The sequence below is a fragment of the Canis aureus genome, chromosome 15 (assembly GCF_053574225.1).
Source record: "Canis aureus isolate CA01 chromosome 15, VMU_Caureus_v.1.0, whole genome shotgun sequence".
In the NCBI taxonomy this organism is placed as follows: domain Eukaryota; kingdom Metazoa; phylum Chordata; class Mammalia; order Carnivora; family Canidae; genus Canis; species Canis aureus.
Window position 1 is genome coordinate 20,501,345 of NC_135625.1, and position 22,226 is coordinate 20,523,570.

Here is a 22,226-nt window from a genome sequence, read left to right on the forward strand (position 1 = left end):
TCCTGCCTAAGCCCCTTTAGGCATTTCCCACAGCAATTAGAATAAAATCCACACTCCCTTCAATGGCCTACAAAACCTCTGCATGTAGTCTGGCCCGCACCTACTTAGCGGTCTCTCTCACTTCCTCTGGGACGACCACTCTCTCTCCCACTCACTCATAAAGCTTTGGCTCAGGGGTCAGCACGCTGCAGGCCACAGGCAAACAGCAGACCACCTGTTTTTGAGCAGCCCCTGAGCTAAGAGTGGTGTTTACATTTTTAAAAGGTTGGAAAGAATCAGAAAAAGAACAAGATTTGGTGACACATGGAAATGATATGCAATTCAAATATCAAGGTCCATAAATAAAGTTTTATTGGAACGCAGCCATGCTCACTCGCATATGTATTATTATCCAGGGTGGCTTTTGTGCCACAGAGAGCTAAGTAGCTGCAGCAAAGACTGAGCAGCTCACAAAGGCTTAAGATATTTACTAGGTGGTCCTTGGCGAGAAAAGTTTGCGAGACCCAAAAAGCATCACACTGGTCTTTCTAAGACTCTCTCTGTTCATTTGTGCCTCAGGGCTTTCTATTCTCTGTGCTCGCCTCCTGGAATGTTCTCCAGCTCTCTGTGTGGCTGCTGTGTTCTCATAAGGTCTCATGGGCAAAACCAGCAGAAAGTCACGTACTGTTAGATTGTATCTCTCACCTATGAAAGGGTCAGTCTCCGATCCCTGGATAGAGAGATTGGGTTTCAGAGTCTTCCTTTCCTGTCTGGCAGCAGCAAGGGAACAGAAGCTTTTTGGAGGGGGGGGGGGGGGGCTCTCCACTCCACGGACCTGGTGATTCCCTCTGCAGTTGCATGAATGGATGTCCCTTGCCTGACCCACCCGGGGTTCTAAGATGCTGGAGGAGAGATTGTGTGTCCCATCCCCCAGACTTGACAGAACACAGGAGGCTTCAGACTCTTCTCGAGCCATTTCAGTCACATCTCCATCCCGTTATAGCCAACAATGCAGGTGCACAGGCCAGAGTTCTTGGTGTCATTTATGGATGTGGGAATGCAAAGAAGGATGAGATTTCTATCATTACAGCACACTGGCGCACAGAAGACATAGCCCTCTGGATAAAAGGTAAACGCACTGAGGTTGTGGTGTAGTCAAAGTGCACGGATCTTCCATCAGGAGACCTCCTCTCTCCATAGCAGCTGCAGGACCACGCAAGTCGCTGGCGCACTCTGAGCAAGCTTCCTCTTCTGTAAATACCAACTTGCCTAATCCTCTTTCAGATTCCTAAGGATCAAATGAGAAAATGTTTATAAAACTACTTTGCAAACTAAGTCTTAAAGAATAGAAAGTATTTTGTGAGCCCTTTCTTAATACCGTAAAACAAGAACACCATATTCTGTTTAATAAATCCCACTGTGACAACTCCCACAATTTTGTGTGGATTTTAAGACTTTTTAATTCAATTGGTATGTTCTTAAATGTATTATTTTGTTCTTAAAATAGATAAAGAAGGGGTGCTTTGGTGGTGCAGTCTGTTGAGCATCCAACTCTTGGTTTCGGCTCAGGTCATGAGATGGAGTCCTGCGTCAGACTCCACGCTCAGCCCAGAGTCTGCTTAAGAATTTCTCTCTCTCTTTCCCTCTGCTCCTCCTACTCATTCTCTCTCTCTCTCTCTCTCTCTCTCTCAAATAAATAAATACTTTCGAAAATAGTTAAAGAGAAGATACATGTAAGATCTTAGGGGTTGTCAACTTAAAGCGCAAATACCTTCAGTAAGATGCAGGGGCAGCCTGTCTAAGGAGAAATGAGGATGGGAGATTCTAAAAAAGAAAGCCACAGAGATAACAGATCAAGGTCAAGTGGGGAGAGAAACGCGTGGTACCTCCTCTCACATTTATGTGGCAGTTTTCATTTAAAAACAATATATTTCTCAAAGCAATGAGGTGGACGGAGCTTGCCCCAGGCAGTGTTTCAGGGTAACCGAGTGGACCGAATCCCACACGGAGCATTCTGACAGAGGCTACCCAGAGAAAGTGTGAATTGGAATAGAGAGGAAAATGCAATAAATCCATAGACAGTGGGGACAGTGCCCAGCCATGAGCTGGTTTTAGCATCACCCTGTACGTCTGCTACAGCCTGTGTGAGGGCCCTGTCCCTGGGGTCAGGAGATGCGGATCCAAGTGAACATTCAGGAGCGTTCTAAGCCATGTGAAGCTGCTCTCTGGGAGCCAGTTTTCTCATTTGTGAAATTGGGACAATATGCTCTATCTCTTGGGGTTGTTGTTGGTAGAGATAAGCACATAAAGCAACTTGCACCAGAAGCTGACAAGTCTTCTCTGGGGTCTAGGAGATCACTCACGAGAGAGTAGATGAGAATGGACAGAACCATCTGCTTCCTCAGGTGCCATCATACCAGTGACGGTCTTCACTTCACTGAAGACTGAAGCGTCTGTGGTCTGACTGAGATAATCAGACAAAGCTGGTGCCACAAGAATTGTTCGACATGGGGCCCCTGGCCTAGAGAAGCAACCCTAACGGTAGTCAGGAAGGAAAGCCAAAGCCTGAGCCCGAGGAGCCTAACCAAGCATGGAGAGGTAAGAGTAAGAGGCAGAAAGGGGGCCACCACCCAGGAGAGGCCTGAGCAGGGGGTACGCTTTGATGGCTGACATGGGATGTCAGGGCTAGGGTATGGCGGGGGAAGGGGGGGCTCTCTCCTCCATGTGTGAAGTGTTACCCCTATCACCCACCCCCCCACACACCTGCCCACACCTTCCTGGATGGACCCTTGCCCAGTTGTCTGTCACACCACAGCTCTGTTCTGGTTCTCACCCACAAAGAACAGGAAAACAAAGTGAGGAGCAAAGGCTGGGCCAGGTGAGAGGTTGCCCACCCTGGCTAGCACCTGAAGGTGAGCAAGGCAACTGCAGGCCTCTAGCAATCTGGAAGGTCCCCTTGGTACAGATGTAAGAAACAAACCTTGTCTACACCTGATCTCAGATTTCCAGCCTCCAGAGCTGTGAGCTCCATCAAAGGCCAATCCCCTCGCCCACCTTACAAACCCAATTCCCACTGCACAGACCTCTGTAGAAACTCACTGAGCATCTATAAAGACTTCGAGGTAGTACCAGACCAACTCCGTAGACCTGGGGTCCAGTTTGCGCGTCCTCTCCTCCGTCTCATGTTCACCTTCCCTTCCTTACCGCCGGCACTGGCCAGCAGTTAAGATCCCATGCAGAAGCTCAATATCACTAGTCAATGCATAGAAGATGAAAGACAATTTAGGATTACCAATAACGTATAAAACAATGGGGTGTGTAAAAGATAGATATTGGGCTTTGCGTAATCTTTCATTACGAACGTACTTCGTGAATTTCCGAGAAAATATAGCATGTAGCGTTTATCAAACTTTATTGTACTAATAGAAAATGTTATGGGCTTCCTAATTCATAGGTTGAAACCTGAACCTCCAGTGCCTCAGAATGTGACATGTGACTGTACTTGGAGATAGGGCCTTTAGAGAAGTAATTAAGTTCAAGGTGAGTCATCAGAGCGGGCCCTAATACAACAACTGGTGTCTTTATAAAAAGAGGACATCCGGAGGGAGACAGAGATACCAAACAGGTGCAGGACCAGAGACATGATCATTTGAACACACAGCAAGAAAGTGGTTACAAGCCAAGGAGAGAGGCCTCAGAAGAAACCAACCTCGCCAACACCTTGGTCTCAGGCTTCGAGCTTCCAGAGCTGTGAGAAAATACATTTCTGTTGTTGAAGCCACTGAGTCTGTGGTACTTTGTTGTGGTAGCCCTAGCAAACTAATGCAGAAGACCTATTAATATCTTAATGATCAGTTTGGAATATGCTGGAATAGCATCCATAATCATTTCGATACTATTTTATTAAAATTTATTGTAGGCACTGAGTCCTTTTTATGTGTTGGTTACCTAGTAGCACTGATTTGTAAGCACTAGCTTTCCCTACCTTTGTGTGAGTTCTTGGCACCGGATTCACACAAATGCTCGAGTAGACATTACACACAAACACTGTGCATTCTCGGGCTGTACTCTTAATCCCCAGCTGGGGCCACCGGGACTGTGGTGGCTTTGTACCATGTCAATATAGCTAAGCTGGAACTATATTTCCCCAAGAATGGGAGCAACCTTTGGAAGGCGGAAGTGACGTGGCGGCCATGGTTGTGGCCCAAGGTCGGTGAAGGCCTGCACTGTGGCAGCTCGCACACAACGCCATGCATCTGCGGGCTCCCTGCTTCTCCAGCATCCCTGAATCCTGCTTAGGTTTGTGAATAACTCCGTGATGAAGTGCACCAGCTGTCCTGCAGGTCTGCTTCGCCATGGACGTCAGGAGGACAGGAGGCATCACAGAGCAGTGTGGGACATAGAGGTCCCATCTCATCCGCGCAGGTTCCAGCGTGTCTCCTCTCCTCACAGCTCCACTTGGGATCCATCCTCCCCTCCTGAAGCAAGCCTCGCCTACTGACTTCAGACCCACGTCTTGAGGCAGGGACAACAGATTGCACAGACTGCTTAACCAGCTCCCATAATCATGTACATTCTAATCCCTACAATAAACTCCTTGTTTCACTCAAAGTGGTTTTGCTTCTCCAATCAAACTTTAATTGATACAGATTTTGGAACTCGGGTGGCTGCTGCTGTAATAAAAACCTAAAACATGTGCACTGGCTTTGGGCACCAGCCTTGAAAAGTCTGTCAGCAAAGACTTGAAGAAACGCGAGGAAAATATTATTGGAACCTGAAAGAAAGGAGACATTTTTATGTAGCGGCTTGAGGGAGGTTTAGCAACATTGACACCCATGGTAACTTGGAAAATAGAAAATGTACCAATGAACTGTGTGATCTGGCCGAGGAAATTTCCAGGCATCGTGTTGAAAGTGCCACCTGGCCTCTTCCAGCTGCCTACAATAAAATGAGAGAGTTATAAAGATAAGCTCAAGAGCAAACAGTTAAATATAAAGGTGACAGGACTTGCTGAGTTTGAAAACAAAATGGTCTCTCATTTCCAGATGGCAAACAAATCTAAAATTAAGAAAGGGCTTCCGGATCTGGTTCCAGTAAAGATGGAGCAAGCAGATTCCATTGCGTCTCTCCCACTGGTTGCATCTAAAAACACTAGATAGAACACATAAAGCACTAAGGAGAACTCTGAAAGGTAATAATAATAGCAGGAGGGTGGGGGAATGGGATCAAAACTCCAAGAAAGACCAATAAGGTGGTGAGAAGTCTGGAGTGTTTTTCCTTCCACATCTCTTGGCATGAACTCATGACAACTTGAAACTTGAAATGGTTTAAGTTGCACAAACAGAAAAAGATGCAAGAGAAACCTTCTCTTCCTGATCAAAAGAATAGAGAGGGTGGGGTACCTGGATGGCTCAGTCTGTTGAGGGTCTGACTCTTGATTTTGGCCCAGGTCATGATCTCAGAGCCTTGAGATCGAGCCCCACATAGGACTCTGTGCTCAACAGGGTCGGCTTCAGATTCTCTCTCCCTCTCCCTCTGTTCCTTAGCCCTGCTTGGGCAGGCTCTCTCTCTCTCTCTCTTTCTTAAAAAAAAAAAAAAAAAAGGAAGGGGAGTCTGTGCCTGAAAGAGAGAGTCATGAGGGAAATCCTCAGTTTTTCTTTCCTTCCCACCAGCCCTGATTCCATGAAGCATTGAGACAGGCTTCTTGGGGAGGGGGTGAGTGTACTTTGCTGTGGGAGGGGTATGAGTCATTGTGGCCAGAGGGCAGACTGTGGCAGACTTTATCACCCAGAGATGACCATCAGAGTATCTCCCATCCTGTGTGCTCTTTTGACATCTTTTATCATCTCTCCTTAAGAGGTAAAGTCTGCATCTCTTCCCCTTGAATCTGGGTGGACCTTTGTGACTATATCAACTAATACGGTATGGCAGAAATGATGCTATGTAACTTCCAAAGCTCGATCATAAAAGGCAATGCAGTTTGCTCCTGGCTCTTTCTTTGGATATGTGCTGTTGAAGCCCAGCCGCCATGCTGTGTGGACATGTGCTGTTGGGGCCCAGCTGCCATGCTGTGTGGACATGAGCTGTTGGGGCCCAGAGACCATGCTGTGTGGACATGTGCTGTTGGGGCCCAGCTGCCATGCTGTGTGGACATGTGCTGTTGGAGCCCAGCCACCATGCTGTGTGGAAGTCCACAGCACATGCAGAAGCCACACATGAGTGTTTCATGGCTGCCCCAGCTGAAATTCAGTGCTGACAGCCAGTGTTAACCTCAGAATCCAGTCCCAGCCACCACCGGACTTCAAGCACATGGAAGACCCCAAGCCAGAACCGCCTACCAAAGCCAAATCAGCCCCTACAATTATAAAAGATAATAATAATTTTTAAAAAGATAATAATAAATATTTTTTATTGTTTTATGCCACACAAGTTGGGGTGGTTTGTTATATGGCAATAAGTAACTAGAACAGGAACCATAAAAACAGCTGTTCCAGTTTCTTGGTCATCAGCTCTTGGACTTTCCCCAAATCTATTCTCCTACCTCCCACTTGGAACAGCCAGCCCTACATATTGATTGCCAAAGTCTTGTCACCTGTCATTCTCACACTTCTCATCTTGATCCTCATTGAATGGGAAACCCCGTATCCCAGACAGCAACATTAAGAATTGCCTGCAAGATCCACCCTCAAGCCTCACCCTTCAGGTGTGGGACCAGCAGAGCAGGAAGGAGGGCCTGTCATGGCTTGGGGATAATAAGCCTACAGAGGTCAGAAGCCTAGGAGCCCCTTGCGAAAGTGAGAGAGAATAGTGAGTATAATTGTTTTAATTATCACACTACAGAAATCTAAAGAAATGTTGTAGAAAATGCAGAATAAATCCTAAGGGGAAAAGAGAAAAATCAGAAGAAGAGAAAAGTGGAAATAAAAGGGAAATGACAAAAACATAGGAAAAATAGACACAGCTTTCCAAGAAATAGAGGGAAAGATATAAAGCTCAGGCGGTGAGAAGTGGAAAATGACGGTAGACCACAGACAGTGCCTAATGCTTGTGAGGAAGTAGGAAAGTCCTGTCAAGGGCTACAGATGTGTGTGGAGCTCCAAGGTGTTGTACAAAAAATGTGCTCACACTTTACTGTATGTAATCTATACTTGATCAAAAAAGTGAACAAGAGGGGAAAAAAAAAGTCCTAACTGGACTAATGGATACTGATCTTACACCTCTGCTCTCAGAACCGTAATATTCAAGTCAGTTATATATCTAATAATAATAATGCAAAACCGTGAGCCTTGAAGACGAGGCCTAAAATTCTGAGCGTATTTCAGGAAGAAATTTCTCTCTGGATGATTGTGCTTTCAACGGTACATACGACATTGATAGAACGTTGAAGTTGGCTTCCTGAACTCTGTTAGGGTGGTAATCCTTTAAGGAACAAAGCATGCCATACGATTAAATAGATCATGCTGAAAGAAGATGAGAGCCAGGACAGAGGTAGAGAAAAGCCATAACTAAAGAAGCAAGACAGTAGAAATCAACAATCTGTAGAGTGTGGCCCCATTTTACAGAAAGACACCAAACCAAAGCAGCATGTTCTTCCCTACCAACAGCCCTTGAATGAGAAAACATTATCCTACTGATCTGAGACAGACCCTAAGAGAAGATAACAGAATCTGGCTTTACTTCTCATAACACCCTGGTTTGAGATGGCTTTTGATGGAACATTCCAACCAGTGCGCTTGAGCAGATGGGGTACAGGTGGGCCAAAATATTGACTCCCTCATCCTTGTGGGTGGCCATGTGCAGCCCCATGCATTTACCCCAGCAGGCAATATACAAATATTTTCTTTTTCTTTTTTTTACAAATATTTTCTATCATTATTATTTTCTGTATGTGTCCAGCAAGATGGAGAAAGTTGAGAGTTGTAGTTGAGTTGATCATTTATGGGCAAGGCCTTCTTGCAGGTAACAAGTGTATGCATAATCTACTCTGATTCCAACCTAGTGAAGAAGGGAAATCCACTTCCAACAACTTACTATCCTCTTGGAACCCTTCCTCCAACCTGGGCTTTACTCCCCAATTTATGTGGAAAGAAGTAGACTCAGGTAGTGGAAGGGTAATGGAGTAAAGGCCCATTTGTCACCGATCAGTAAGTGACCTTGGGCAAATTACAGAAGGCATCTCATGAAATCCCTTCACTAAATCAATGAGGAACCTAGGCTGAGGGTGTTTAGTTGGAAATATCAAAGCCATGGCTACTGAGAACACCACGACTACAATCCGTATTCTTTCCAATGCCGGCATGAGGCAGCCACTGCCCTTGAACCAGATTCCTGCCCCGCATGCCACAAGTAAGTTACTCATTTAAAACACAAAAGAAAAAAAAAAAGCACCATGTCCACTGTCACAAAGGGAAATCAGTGGGCTGTGGTCCAGGAAGACTGGCTGGCTACCAGGCAGGAAGTTCAGAATGGGCAAAGGGCCTTGGCACACTCATCACGTTGAAAGATCAGGGTTCTGTTTTGCTGCTCCAGAAACCCCGGAATTGGCTGCATGGGGGGAGGACAGGCTCACACCAGCTATCCCCAAAGACCTGAAATATAAACCAGAACACCAATTTATTACTTCATTAAGGGGAATAAGTCTTCCCAAAGGCTCCTCTGTCTCCAGCAGCCCCTTCCAGACATCCAGTTCACCTGGGGAGCATGAAATCCCAGCACCCCGGGCTCAGTGAGTCCTGCTCACGAGAGGGGATCCCTGACAGCCTCTTACTTCTCCTGCCCTCCCCAAGCCCCACGGCTGAATTCAGCTGCCTGGCTCCTTGCTTGAGAGCACGTCTTTCAGCCGTGCCTCTCCTATTAACATCTGTCCCTCCCTACAGAGCGCAAACACAACCGATTCCCATTCCCCCGTGGTAATAACACTCAGGACGCTCGGTCTGGGGTAGGTCCTGATGCAACGTTGGTTAGCGTGGGGCACCTCTACTTCCTTAGTCAATGATTTACTGACCTTCCTAAATCTGGCTGCACTCACTCTCTATTGATACATCCCCTCTTAGTCCCAGAGGTTAACTTGATCTCAAAGTTGCATCTTGTTGTCCACCCCCCCCCACCCCCGCCCTGCACTGACCTCAGAATCTGCTAGAAGCAACGCCTAGTAACTAGGTTGGGTGCCACCCAAAGAATTCTCACAAACCATATTTTGGGAAATCATGAGGTTAACACGCATTATAGTTGCTCACTTGGGATTTTCCCGCCCTGTGGCACATGGGGCTGATGTTGCCTCTCTGAAACACACTTTAGTATAATGTCTTCACTTATTCTCACCGCTCCCCCTCCCTTAGTCCACTTTCCTCATCATTTGGCCACTTTCCCCCTCCATATTTATACAAGGTGCTCACACACCACCATTAGCTGTGCTGACAAACTGCCCCACTTCCTGCTGGAGAGCAGCAAAGATGAAATCCTTGCTTTCGGTGCACAGCTCCACTGCCAGCCCTCAGCCCCGAGCCTTCTTGGGGCCTCAATTTCCTCACCTGCAAAATGGTGACAGTCCCTTTTGTCACCTGTCTTCTTCACAAGATCGCTGTGAAATTCAAATAAGATAATATAGCTAAAAATACTGTGAAAGACTTGGCAAGCCACACAAATGTAAGGAAAACATGCAGTCATTTGCAACACAAATAATTAGGCATTCATGTTCATTCATTTAAATGTGGCTTTGTTCCTTTCTTGTATCTAATTAAATCAAGAGAAATGTCAGGTGTAAGATTCTTAGGGACCAGGATTATATTTTTGCAGGGCAAGGGAAATATGCCCTCGAGTGGCCTGGAAATATAATTAAGTGGGTTTTCTATGCTTTAGGATTAAAGCCCTATCTGGAATTCTTATGGCTTTTTATCTTTCCAACCATTTTGATGCTAATGCAGGAAAGTTCAGCAGGGATGAATATTCTAAATATATATTACTTTGTCTAATGAGTATCTTCATTAATAGTTATGGTTCATCACGTGACCGGCTTTTTCAAAAGCAAGAGTAGGCGGATGGCAAGCAAACCCCTTGTGCTTGCTTGGAGAAGAAAATTTGGAGACCCAAATAAGTAAATTTAATTAGAGATTTCACATGGAATGATTGCGGGATGCAGGCACATTTCACCCTGCCTGACAGCAGGAGGGCTTTGTCCTGGTGTGTAGCATTTCCAAGGCCCTTGTTCATGGGAGCCATTTTCTCCTCCTGCATAGATGCTTTTGCAGCTGCTGTAAGGTGTAGAGAGTTCATTTTAAATACAGAATATTCTCCAGCTCCTGTAATAACCTGCAGCTGCTTGACCACTCGCTGCAAGAGGTTGAATGTTGTACATTGTCCCTGGAGCTACTTCAAAACCAAAGCAAAATATTTTCCACTTCCAAGAACCAGTGAAGGGCCACCTATCAGTGGAATTTAAATGTTTCTCCAATTAAGCCCCAGACCTATAGAGTCAGTTTTGAATGTGAGAAAAAAGGGACAACGAGTTAGTAGAGTTGCTCTAAAAGAAGCTGTTCTTGAGATGACAAAGCTCTCTGTTTGGAGCAGCCTTCAGCCTTCCTTCTGAATAAGGAAACACCTGCATGCCGGGAGAGTACAAAGCCCTCATTCCCTCCAGGCGAAACGAGAGGGAAAAGTTTGTGGATTTTTCTGTGCTGTTATCGAATGGTCAACATCTGGAAGTAAATGCCTGACTAACAAGTAGTATGCATCGCGGATAGACAATAAGTTGTTGGTTGAATGAGGTAATTAGTGAACACCATAACTTTAGGGAGGATTTCCTTTATAAAATTTCTTCCATCTGAGTTCAAGTTTTTCCTTCAAATTCTAAAAATACATGATTGTAAGGTTGTAACACCATTCTGGGAGGGGCACCCACAGATGGGGGAAGGGTGTATCCTCCTGGCAAGCCAGATTAGTTGAACCCAACCTGACTTGGCAAGCTAGATTAGTGGAACCCATGGGATGAGAGAGGTCCCAGCAGACATACCTCATATCCTGTGTCTTTTTCTATCCATGCATTTTTATTCCAGCTGCCATTAGACCCCGCATTATTGCTAAACTAATAATCCTGGGATGGAGCCCCACGTTGGGCTCCCTGTTCCATGGGGAGTCTGTTTCTCCCTTTCCCTCTTCCCCTCCCCCTGCTTGTACTCTCTCTCTCTCCATGTGCCAAATAAATACAAGAAATATTAAAAATAAAAATGTTTAGGATTGACCACACTAGAGTTGGTTACATTCCAAATACTTGCACCAAATATCAATGACATTAAGTTTAAAATAATGGTGTTTAGTTGTGTTCTGGAGGAATATTTGAGTAATGGTTATAGATTCTAGAATTAGAAAAAGACCTAACGGGTATGACTGTCATAGTCTTCTATTATCTATTGAAACCCGCTTTCTTGCTTTTGTTTCTGTCATAAAAATAGAATAGAAACAAAATGTCAAGGTCTTGTTTTTGCCACTGGGTTGTCATAGGTATCAATTTAATTTTTCTCCTCCCAGATGGGACCCAGGTGGCAAGTGGCAACCTTTAGAAAAATATTTGCTTTTCACCAAACCAAGATGTCCTTGACTGAGGTGACCTTTGGGAACTAGGATGTAAGGTTCCCCCAGAGGATTTGGTGCACAGAGATGCTACAGCTGACTTCTCTCCTTGTCCCAAACCTGAGGCTCTCATTCAGAACAAGAGACCTTGGGATTTGTAATATTGTAATGTTCACAGGAAACCAGATGTGGGCTTGATAAAGCCAACCTTTTCTCATATGGGTTTTCTCATATGAGTGCTAGCTAGTATTTACCTATGTTCCTTTAGTGCCAAGCAGCTTTTTGACACAGTGGTGTGAGAGCCTTCAGAGTTTCCCAGAGTTGGACACTGGGATCCCAAGAGCAAATAGCTTAACTCAGAACTGTGACTCAAAAGCATATGTAGAGTGTCTTTAACTTATTGCATTTGCCCAAGAGCTGAAGGGCCTTTTACAGTAGAGTCCTTCAACCATAATGGGGTGACGATTTGGGATCCTTATAAGGTACACAGAGGACACAGAAAAGAGGGAAGGCAATGGAGCAAGGGAAAAAGGAACATTCCTCCATCTACTCCCCTGCTCTTTACCTAACTTCATAGCCTCACCAAGATCACGGCCACGCCATTCTTCAGGGAGCCATGAGATCCAGGAGTCTCTTGGGACAACTCCCTCTTAAAGATGTCCTTGTTATGCTGAGTGGTTGATCCAATCTGAAGCTGCTTGCCTTTTCTTCTCTCTGCATCCTGGCATGTCTGAGCTTCTTTCTAGTGCGATCACTGTGGTACAAATGGAACCTAGCCACGTTGCTATGCCTCTTTTTTCAGCTTCTTTTTATTACAAACTTTTTCCTTCCAACACATTGGCGGGTGCGGTGCAGAAACGTACATGTGAATTTTTTGATGTCGGAATTGAGAAAAAGGATGGAGCATTAAGGATGTCCTAGTTTTGAATATGCAGTATCAGCAGATCCTTTGGTGCATCCCTAACCAGAAAAAGTGAGACTTTTTGTATTACTCCCTCCACCTGTCTCCACTTTGGTGAGCTCAGGGTGATGACCAGTCCTCAAAGACTATCCTTGAGTGAAACTGAGATACTAAGGGACAATTTTTAAATGTGGACTTTCCTACTCAGGACTTCCCAACTCATTCGTGTCCTACCCCTTTTGGGGGAGTACGGATAGATTCACTTGCTAAAACGGTGAAGCAAATGCCCACAGCTGGCCAAGCTGAGCTGTTTCTGAAGCTCAGAGCAGCTATGACTCATGCCTCCTACAGTCCGTTAACTTCTCACTCTGACTCCTACAAACCCACTTATTTTCAAATTTGCTCAATAACCATGACATTCAAAGGCAACCTGCTCCATGCACAAGACACCGAGAAAACACACAGTGTGAGCGAAAGGTCCACAGAAGAAACGATGACCACAGAACAAGGACTTTTTTCTTGGACTGTGGGTGGTAAGAAATACCTACTAATAAGATACAGCAGCAAGTTTTAGGACATGCGCTATCCTGCCCAATTAAGGGAATGCAGTCATCCTAACTGGTGATTTTCAGGAAGTCACACCAGATTTTAATTGAATTTGCAGGCTCCTGCAGGATTAGGAACATAATACTTTGGTGCCCAAGGCAGACTGAGCTGGTAACAATGAACTAAAATAGTTTTCGGCCATAAAGTAGTGATCCTCAAACTTATTCTCCCTGTGACACTTCCAGGACCTGTTGCCAAAGTCACAAAAGGAACATTTAAAAAAAAAAAATTCAGAGAAGATTCTGGTCTTTCCTGCAAGGTTCCAACTGCCAGTGCAATAAAAAATGCAATGAGTGCATAAAACAGAACTGCAGCTGCATTTAAGAGATAATTTGGGGAAGAAATGATAAAAGGAAACCATCAGTTCAATGCAAAGTCTCCAAGTAGCAAGCAAGCACCATCTCCTGCCATCCTTCCATGTGACACCATGAATTTAAAGAGGTCTTAGCTGCCTATATGTAGTCAGAGTAATCAACAGATTCATTCAACAAACATTTGTTGAGTGCCTACTGTGTTTCAGCACAAAGACACAAGGAGTTATGATAACAATAGTTGGCGTGGGTATTCACCCAATAAAATGAACCCCTAGATACATGTTCAACACGAACCCAAATTAAAAATGCATTTTCTATGTTGTGATTTTTTTTTTTAATCTCTTTGCTCCGAAAGTTAGATCACCGACTACAGCCTTTCACTTTATACAGCGGTCTGGATGCCTATATGCAGCTCTTAGCAGAAGGCTCACCGAGAGGACTGTCAGAGCGGCTCTGCAATCTCGTTTAAACTTGGACTCATTGTCTGCCCTCCAGATCTGTATGTCAGCTGGTGGCAGTCAATCACCTGAGTCCAAACCCATGCATCGGCCTTATCTCCCTCTACCCCCTCATTTCCAAGATCCTATCACAAGATCATATCACAACACTTTAACGTTTTAAGAAAAATACGTGATTTCTTCTGTAGACATCGTCCTAAGCATTCACTGATGGGTACTATTATCACCCTCATTTTACAGATGAATGAACAGGACTACAGAAGTTAACTAACTTGCCTAAGTTCGCACACTAATAAATGGCAAAGCCATTATTCAAGCTCAGGTGTCTCCAATTCCAAAGACGGGGGGGGGGGGGGGGGGGGGGAAGGGTTATAACCCTATGCCTTTAGCTTAACAGTCTCTGCCCTGGTTTAAGCTTCATCCTTTCTTCTGTCCTCTTAATGTCTCTCTGCCTTTGTTCTTTTCTTCCCCCTGTTAGCTTTTTTCTTTTTTTACATTTATTTTAAAGTCAAAGGTATAAAGGTATAACATATAAAAATAAAATTCACCCTTTGCAGTACAGTTTCGTGAGTCTTGACAAATTTTATGGCTGATTCCAGCACCCCAAAAAGTTCTTCTGGACCTTTTACCAGTCAAGCCTTTTCCTTGGTTCTGGACCTTGACGATTATTAATCTGATTTCTCCCTCTATCTTTTTGCCTTTTAAAGAATGTAACATAAATGGAATAATATAATGTATAACCTTAGGCATCTGGCTACCTTCACTTAACATAAAGCTTTTTATTTCATCCATGTTGCTGTGGGTATGAATAGATTGATCTTTTTTATGGCTGAGTATATTCCTTTGCATAGGTACACCACTGTTGGCTTATCCATTTCCCAGATAAAGAACATTTGAATTGTTTCCAGTTTGAGGCTACTATGAATAAATCTTCTAGAAATATTTACAGGTAAGTGTTTGTATGAATACATGTCTTCCTTTCTCTTGGTTAAATTAATAGGAATGGGCTTGTGGGTCATATAGAAAATGTATGTGTGTGTTTGACTTTATAAGAATCTCTCAAACTAGACTCCTAACTCTGGGAAATGAACAAGGGGTAGTGGAAGAGGAGGTGGGGGGGGGCGGACAGAGGGACAGGGTGACTGGGTGATGGGCACTGAGGGGGGCACTTGATGGGATGAGCACTGGGTGTTATACTTTATGTTGGCAAATCAAACTTCAATAAAAAAAATATACAAAAAAGAAAGAGAATCTCTCAAAACTGTTCTCCGAAGAAGCTATATAATCTTGCATGCCCTGCATTCTTATTAGAACTTAGTATTGCCAGTCTTCCAAATTTTAGCCATGCTAGTATGTATATTGTGGTATCTCATTATGGTTTCTATTTGCATTTCCCTAATGACTAGTGATGTTGAGAATCTATTTAATGTATTTATATGCTATCCATTTGTCTTCTTTAGTAAAGTATCTTTATTTATTTTTTTTTTTAATTTTATTTATTTGTTTATTTGTTGTCTTTCAAAAACACTTAATTCAGATTAGTTCTCAATTCTGATTAGTACAATTTATTGATTTATTTTCTTTTATGATTCTTGCTTTTTCCTTCTTACTAGGAAATCTTTGCCTAAGCCAGGATCACAAAAAAAAAAAATTCTCCTACGTTTTCTTCTGGATGTTTTATAGTTTTAGTTCTTATATTTAGATCTCTGATCTATTTTGAGTTAACTTGCGTAAGATACAAGGTAAGGGGCAAGCTTTATTTATTTGCCTATGGATGTTCAATAGTTTGAACACCATCTTTGCAAAGACTACCCTTCCCCCACTAAATTATGTTAGTATTCTTATTGAAATCAATCAACCATATATATATGGGTCTATTTCAGGTCTCTTTACTCTGTTCCATTGATCTATATCTTATCGTTATGCCAGTACCACATTGTCTTATATACTGTAACTTATAATACATCTCGATTAGGTAGTGTAAGTCCTCTATTCCTCCTTTTCTAAATCATTTTGGCTACTCTAGGTATTTTGCATCTGATATAAAATCAGCTTATTGATTTTGACAAAAAGCTTGCTGGGATTTTTATTGGGATTCTGTTGGATCTATTGATCAATTTGGACAGAATTGGCATCTTAGCAATACTGAGTTTTCTAACCCACTAACATTATTTAAGCCTTCTTTAATCTCAACAACATTTTGTAGTGTTCTGTGTATGTCTTACTTTTTTGTTAAATTTATTCCCGAATATTTCATTTATTTAAAAGTATGGGAAATGATTTTTCTATTTACATATCCAGTTGTTTATAACCTTGCAGTCTGTGACCCTGATAATTTACTTATTCTAGAAGTTTTTGTAGATTATTTGGGATTTTCTATGCAAACGATCCTATAACATGTGAACAAAGACATAATGTCTTCTCCCTTTCAAACTGGTATGCACTTATTATCATTTTCTTTACTTAGCCCACTCTAAAAATATTGAGCAGAAGTAATGAGAACTGACATCATTGTTTGTCTTCACTTGGGGGAGTAAATCACTGAGACTTTGACCCTTAAGGATAATGTTACCTTTAGGTGCCCCTTATCAGATGAAGGAGGTTATAATCTATTCCTTGTTTCTTGAGAATATTTTTAATTTTATTTATTTATTTTTTCTCACTTGAAAATTTTATTGGTCAGGGAGAAAGGAAGTCAGGCAGCCCCCCAGCTTCCCGCCCAGGGTTCCACAAACTCTCACTGCTTCCCGTTGCCATTGATGGAGCGGTTCACGTGCTTGGGGGATGCCAGGAATGCCTTGAGCTTGAGTCTGGCGCTGAGGCGTGCCACATAGGCCGAGAGCAGAGGGAAGGAGTCCAGGCAGCTGGGGGCCAAGACCTGGTGAATCAGCAGCAAGTCAGCAGGTTGTAGTCCGTGAAGGAGATCTGGTTGCCCACGATGAAGGCCTGGCCCCCCTCATTCTGGGACAACAGTGTTTCAAAAGACTTCAGGTAACCTGGTAGTGCCTTCACATACTTCTCCTTTCCTGCCTCGTAGTTAGTGTAGATGAGGAGGGCATATTTGCAGCAGAGATCCTCCACACAATCGTTCACTAGAAGGCCGACTCCTGTTGGTCCTTCCCGTAGAGCCCAAGGGAGCCGCCCAGGTGTTGCAGGATGGCATTGGACTGGTACAGCGTGAGGTCTCAGTCCTGGAACTTGGGGAGCTGCTCATACAGACAGGAGGCCTTGAGTGAGCCCTTCATCCAGGTTTCCATGGTCACCACCTTCTCCTTCCAGCTCTGGCCCTGGTCAGCCAGCAGCATGCGCTTGGCCTTGCAGCACCCTTGAACAGGGAAGTAGATGATGGTGTAGGGTGGCATGGTTGCAGCGCAGGTGGTGGTGGCAGAAGCAGTGGCAGTGGCAGCGGCAGCAGCAGAGCTCCTATTTTTTATTTTATTATGAATTGATGCTAAATGTTGTCGAATGTTTTTTCTGCATCTATTCATATGATCACATGGCTTATCTTTTACCATCTCTTGGCACATTGATTTATATGGATTGATTTTTCAACCATCTAAAGAGCCTTGCAGGGGTACCTGGCTAGCTCTATCAGAAGAGCATGACTCTTGATCTTGGAGGTTTTGGATTTGAGCCCCATGTTGGGTGTACAGATTACTAAAAAAAAAATAAATGAACTTTCTAAAAAAGCCTTGCATTCCTTGGATAAACCCTACTTAGTCATGATATATTGTTCCTTTTACATATTGCTGAATTATATTTCCTAGTATTTTGTTAAGGATCTTTGCATCTGTGTTGATGAAAAATATTAGTTTCTAGGGTTTTTTTTTATATATGTCTTTTTCTTATTTTGACATGAGTGCAATGTTGGCCCATTTTCTGGAAGAATTTGTGTAGACTTGATACTATTCCTTTCTTAAATATTTGGTAAAATTCATCACTGAAATTGTCTGGTGTGGAATTTTATTGTGGAAAGGTTTTAACTAAAAATCCAATTTCTTTGATAGAGGGCTGTTCAGGCTATCTGTTTCTTCTTTTTTTTTTTTTTTTTTTTTTTTTATCTGTTTCTTCTTGAGTGAACTTTAATATGTTTTATTTTTTTTATAAATGTGTTCATTATACATATCAAAGTTATTGGCATAAAGCTGACCACAATACTTTTTCTAAATCCTTATCATATCTGTAGGATTTGTAGTGATGCCCCTCTTTCAAGATTCCTAATATTGCTCATCTGTATGTTTGTTGTTCTTCTTTATCAGTCTGGCTAGAGACTTATCAATTTTATTGGTCTTTTCAAAGGAACAGTTTTTTGTCTTATTTATTTTCTCTATTTGTTCCTCTGTTTTCTAGTACATTGATTTCTGCTTTTATTTTTATTATTTCTTTTCCTCTGCTTGCTTTGGATTTAGTTTATTCTTGCTTTATAGGTTTTATCTTAAGGTGCAAGCTTAGGTTAATAATTTGATAATTTTCTTTCCAATATAAGCTTTTAATGCCATAGATTTCCCTGTAAGCTCTGTTTTAGCTACAGCCTAGAAATTTTATCTATAGATATATAGATCATATCGACTATTTATATTATAATTGTTATAATTTTAATTGATTAAATTATACTATGTCCTCATGTTCTTTGTGATTTATTCTTCATCATAAGTTATTTAGATGGTTGTTGATTAATATTCAAATATTTGAAGTTTTTCTAGATATTTTTCTGTTATTGATTTATAATATATATGATAAGAAAATTTACCTTGTATGAATTTCTGCATTCCATGCCCTTCTTCTCAAAACTACCCTCTGCATGAGAATATCTCTCTATATTGCCATGTAGTGATCCTCAGAAAAAAAAGTGTGATAAAAGCAAGGTACCATACAACTTATAATTTTTTAAATGGAAGGATAAGCCACAAAATTAATAAATTAATAAACAAAATGGCTCACTATAGCGTGAATTGAGGGAACTACTTAGAGTTAAAGGGTGGAAATTAGATTTTTTTTTTAGAAATTAGATTCTTCAAATATACTTTGTAGATTTTACTATGGAAGCATGATGATAAAACAAGATTGAATTAGAATATGAAGGGAAAAAGAAAACTCTTAAAATAAGAGACATGATCACAAAATTATACAGACTAATAAAATGGTTTTCCACAATATTTTGTATTTGCTTATAAAAATAAACAAATACTCGACTTAAACCTTCCTAAAAGAAGTATTGGGGGTTAACTTGACCAACTAGTTTTTGCCTGGGAGTCAGAGTATAAAGAGGGAAATCTAAACCCTAAATCTTAAAGAAGACATTTTATAATGAGAAGTACCTATTTGTTCATCTTTCTTCTGAGTAAACATTTTAAGTTTCTGCTTTTTGTAAAGAAAGTAAATCTAACTATCTCATTCCTCTACTAAAAAAAAAATCTCAAGAACTCCCCACTGCATACTTGAACAAGTGTAATACACATACCCTTGGTAGTATCTGAGATGACTTTAAGTCATCCGTGGATAAATGTTTTCTAAATTTTTAACTGTAATGTGCTTACTGTAAAGTACATTAGAAAAAGAAAAGTAGCACAACAAAACTGAGATTTCAGGGACATTATGCTCAGCAAAATTAAGTAAAAAGTGAGCTGCTTTTAATTTCAAACATATAATATTACAGAGACAACATGGATAAGGCAAAAAGTTTGAAAAGTGTGGGGAAAAAAAAGATGTTTTGGAAACAGTGGCTAACAAGGTGAAGTTCAGGTTTTTCCACGTGGCAACACAAGGTGTTTATCTCTCCAACTTCATTTCTTGCCACTTCTTGCCCAGCATTTTATGCCTCAGTAACAAACACCAAATACCAGTGGTTTTCCACTCTCCAAATTGTGTCTTGCCTTCCTGTGCCTCTCCTTTTCTTCTCACCTGTCCTCTCAACTCCAAATCATCCTTTCAAACAGCTTTCAGGCAGACCGCACATCTGCACTTGCGCTCTGTGTCGATCGAGATGATGCCTTTGTATGCTTTTAACCCACAGGATTATGAGCTCCTGAGGGCAAGGATTGTTTTGTTCATATTTGTATCTCCAGTGCAAGCACAGTGATTATTAACTCAAAATTGTCTTGCATAAAACCTAGAGTCAGCATGGAATATGCTTAGTCATAAAATAGCAGAGCTTTTATTGAATCTCTCCTATGTGCGAGGCAGGGTAGCAGATAATTGGGATCAAAGAATAAAAATAAATCCCTTTAGGTAGCTTATAATGATTTCATTTAATCCTCAGAATGCTTTTATGAGTCAGGAATGATTCTCTATCTTACAGATGAGAAACTTGAGGCTCAGAGCAGCAGCAATATAGCATCATGGTTAGAAGAATAGCTTCTGCCTTTAAAAAGCCTGTATTCAAGGGGCGCCTGGATGGCTCAGTCGGTTAAGTGTCCGATTCTTTATTTCGGCTCAGGTCTTGATCTCAGGGCCCTGGGATAAAGCCCTGCATCCCGTCTCCCTGATCAGCAGAGAGTCTGCTTGTCTACTTCTCTCTCCCCCCACTCACTCACTCTGTCTAAAGTAAATATTTTTTTAAAAGGCCTATATTCAAATCCACTTAACAGCTCTAAGTGTGTTACTCAATCTTTCTAAATCTGCGTCTCCTCCTCTGTAAAATGGAATAATAATAATATCTATCTCTTTGGGTTGTGATGAGGATTAGATGAGTTAGTGTTGATAAGGCAACTTGAACGGTGCATGTATACATATATTAAGCCTGTGTCTATATATTACATTTTAAAAAATATAATGTATATATATATATCACAATAATTATAATTATTATAACATAATAATAAAGACTGTTGTGTTGCTTCATGGCCTGCCTCAATAATAGAAGATAAATTCTATCCACAAATAATTTAAAAGCAACTCGAATCTTTATATCATCTTTTGAAAAGGCCATAGAAGATTTCATCCATAACACACAATAGAATGTCTGTAATATGCTTCTCATCTAGCATGAGTCTGCCCAAAGCCCTACTGATCAAAGCATGCAACTACCTCCCATCTTTGCCGATGTTTCAGCCTCTCCCCACCCCAAAAGAAAACCAAACAAACCTCTCTGCTCAAACACAGCCTGCGCTGGCTTTTATTTTTCCTTTTTGCCTCTCCCATTTCCTCTGCCAAATCCATTCTTTCCCCAAGTAACTTTCTGCCCTCTCCACTATAAATCAATTTGGCTATGAACCTGAAACAGCTCTAAAAAATAAAGTCTAGGGCAGCCCGGGTGGCTCAGTGGTTTAGCGCTGCCTTCAGTCCAGGGCCTGATCCTGGAGTCCCGGGATCGAGTCCCACGTCGGGCTCCCAGTGTGGAGTCTGCTTCTCCCTCTGCCTGTGTCTCTGCCTCTCTTTCTCGCTCTGTATCTCTCATGAATAAATAAATAAAATCTTAACATAAAATAAAATAAAATAAAGTCTATTTTTAAGTCTTCAGAGCTTTCTCAGTTTACACGCTGCATCAGTTTTTTGTGTAGTCTTCGCAACATGGACTGTTAGTAGAGGAATAGAATAATTTTGGAGGGGACATTTCTCATAGGTCAAGCACTGTTCTGAGTATTTTATGTTTATTATATCATTTAGTCTGGACCCTCCCCTCCTCTTAATTTTACTCTAATTGTCAGGTGGGACTCAGTTACCAAGATGAAGAAGATGAGAGGAGACTGTAAGTATGTTACCTTTTCTTTCCATGCCTCATTAAGTTAACCCCCCCCCCCCAAATCACAAAGCACTGGAGATACAAAGATGAATAAGATGGAGGAGGTAGTGTTTCTCTCCTAATCAAAAGCCCACAATCTTCGCAAACTCCATGAGGATAACACACTAGATTATTAAAAGGCAGAATTGGGGATCTCTGGGTGGCTCAGCGGTTTACTGCCTGCCTTCGGTCCAGGGCATGATGCAGGAGTCCCAAGACCGACTCCCTGGGTGGCTCCCTGCATGGAGCCTACTTCTCCCTCTGTCTGTGTCTCTGCCTCTCTCTCTCTGCTGTGTGTGTCTATAATGAATAAATAAATAAAATCTTCAAAAAAAAAATAAAAGGCAGAACTGTCTCAAATGATAGTAATAGAGCACCAATCAGTGGCTGCCAGAGACTAATGTGACTACAAAGATATAGCAAAGGAAAGTTTGTGGGGTAGTACAATCAGTATCCTGATTGCGATGGTGGTTACCTAAATTTCTGTGTGTTAAAATTCACAGAATGTATTCCTCCCCCCAAAAAAGTCCATTTCACTCTGTGATGAAGAAGAAGAGGAAAAAGCAAAGCTGTTTTAACACTTAGAAAATTTCTCCCATCCTATGTGGATAAAACTGAAATTGGCCCAAAAATCAGAAAGTAAAAAGTCTAGGCTGTCTTTCCTCTCTAAGAGAACCATACCC

General features: G+C 42.0%; 1 protein-coding gene, 1 long non-coding RNA gene and 1 pseudogene across 11 annotated transcripts in view; 1 reads left to right on the forward strand and 2 right to left on the reverse strand.

Moving 5' to 3' along the window:
- Nucleotides 1-328: 328 nt before the first annotated feature.
- LOC144284312 (uncharacterized) overlaps nt 329-22,226 on the reverse strand; it is a 43,551-nt gene continuing 21,653 nt past the window's right edge. Inside the window, exons 2-6 of one of the 10 annotated variants that reach the window (XR_013352665.1) lie at nt 4,843-4,917; nt 4,144-4,753; nt 3,079-3,231; nt 1,751-2,443; nt 329-1,267 (exon numbers count right to left, since the gene is read on the reverse strand). Coding sequence is in view for 1 of the 10 variants with exons in the window: in XM_077848688.1 (XP_077704814.1) it covers nt 4,563-4,753; nt 4,843-4,917; nt 9,510-9,559 (316 nt within the window). In the remaining 9 variants the exon portion in view is untranslated. Of the gene's footprint in view, nt 1,268-1,750; nt 2,444-3,078; nt 4,754-4,842; nt 4,918-9,509; nt 9,560-22,226 lie in introns of all 10 variants that reach the window. The other 9 variants (XR_013352663.1, XR_013352661.1, XR_013352662.1 and 6 more) reach the window with 9 other exon arrangements.
- LOC144284314 (uncharacterized) lies at nt 769-4,948 on the forward strand. The gene is made up of 2 exons (XR_013352667.1): nt 769-2,577; nt 3,434-4,948. It is a non-coding gene; the product is annotated as an uncharacterized LOC144284314 (long non-coding RNA).
- LOC144284311 (glutathione S-transferase P pseudogene) lies at nt 16,387-17,876 on the reverse strand (annotated as a pseudogene).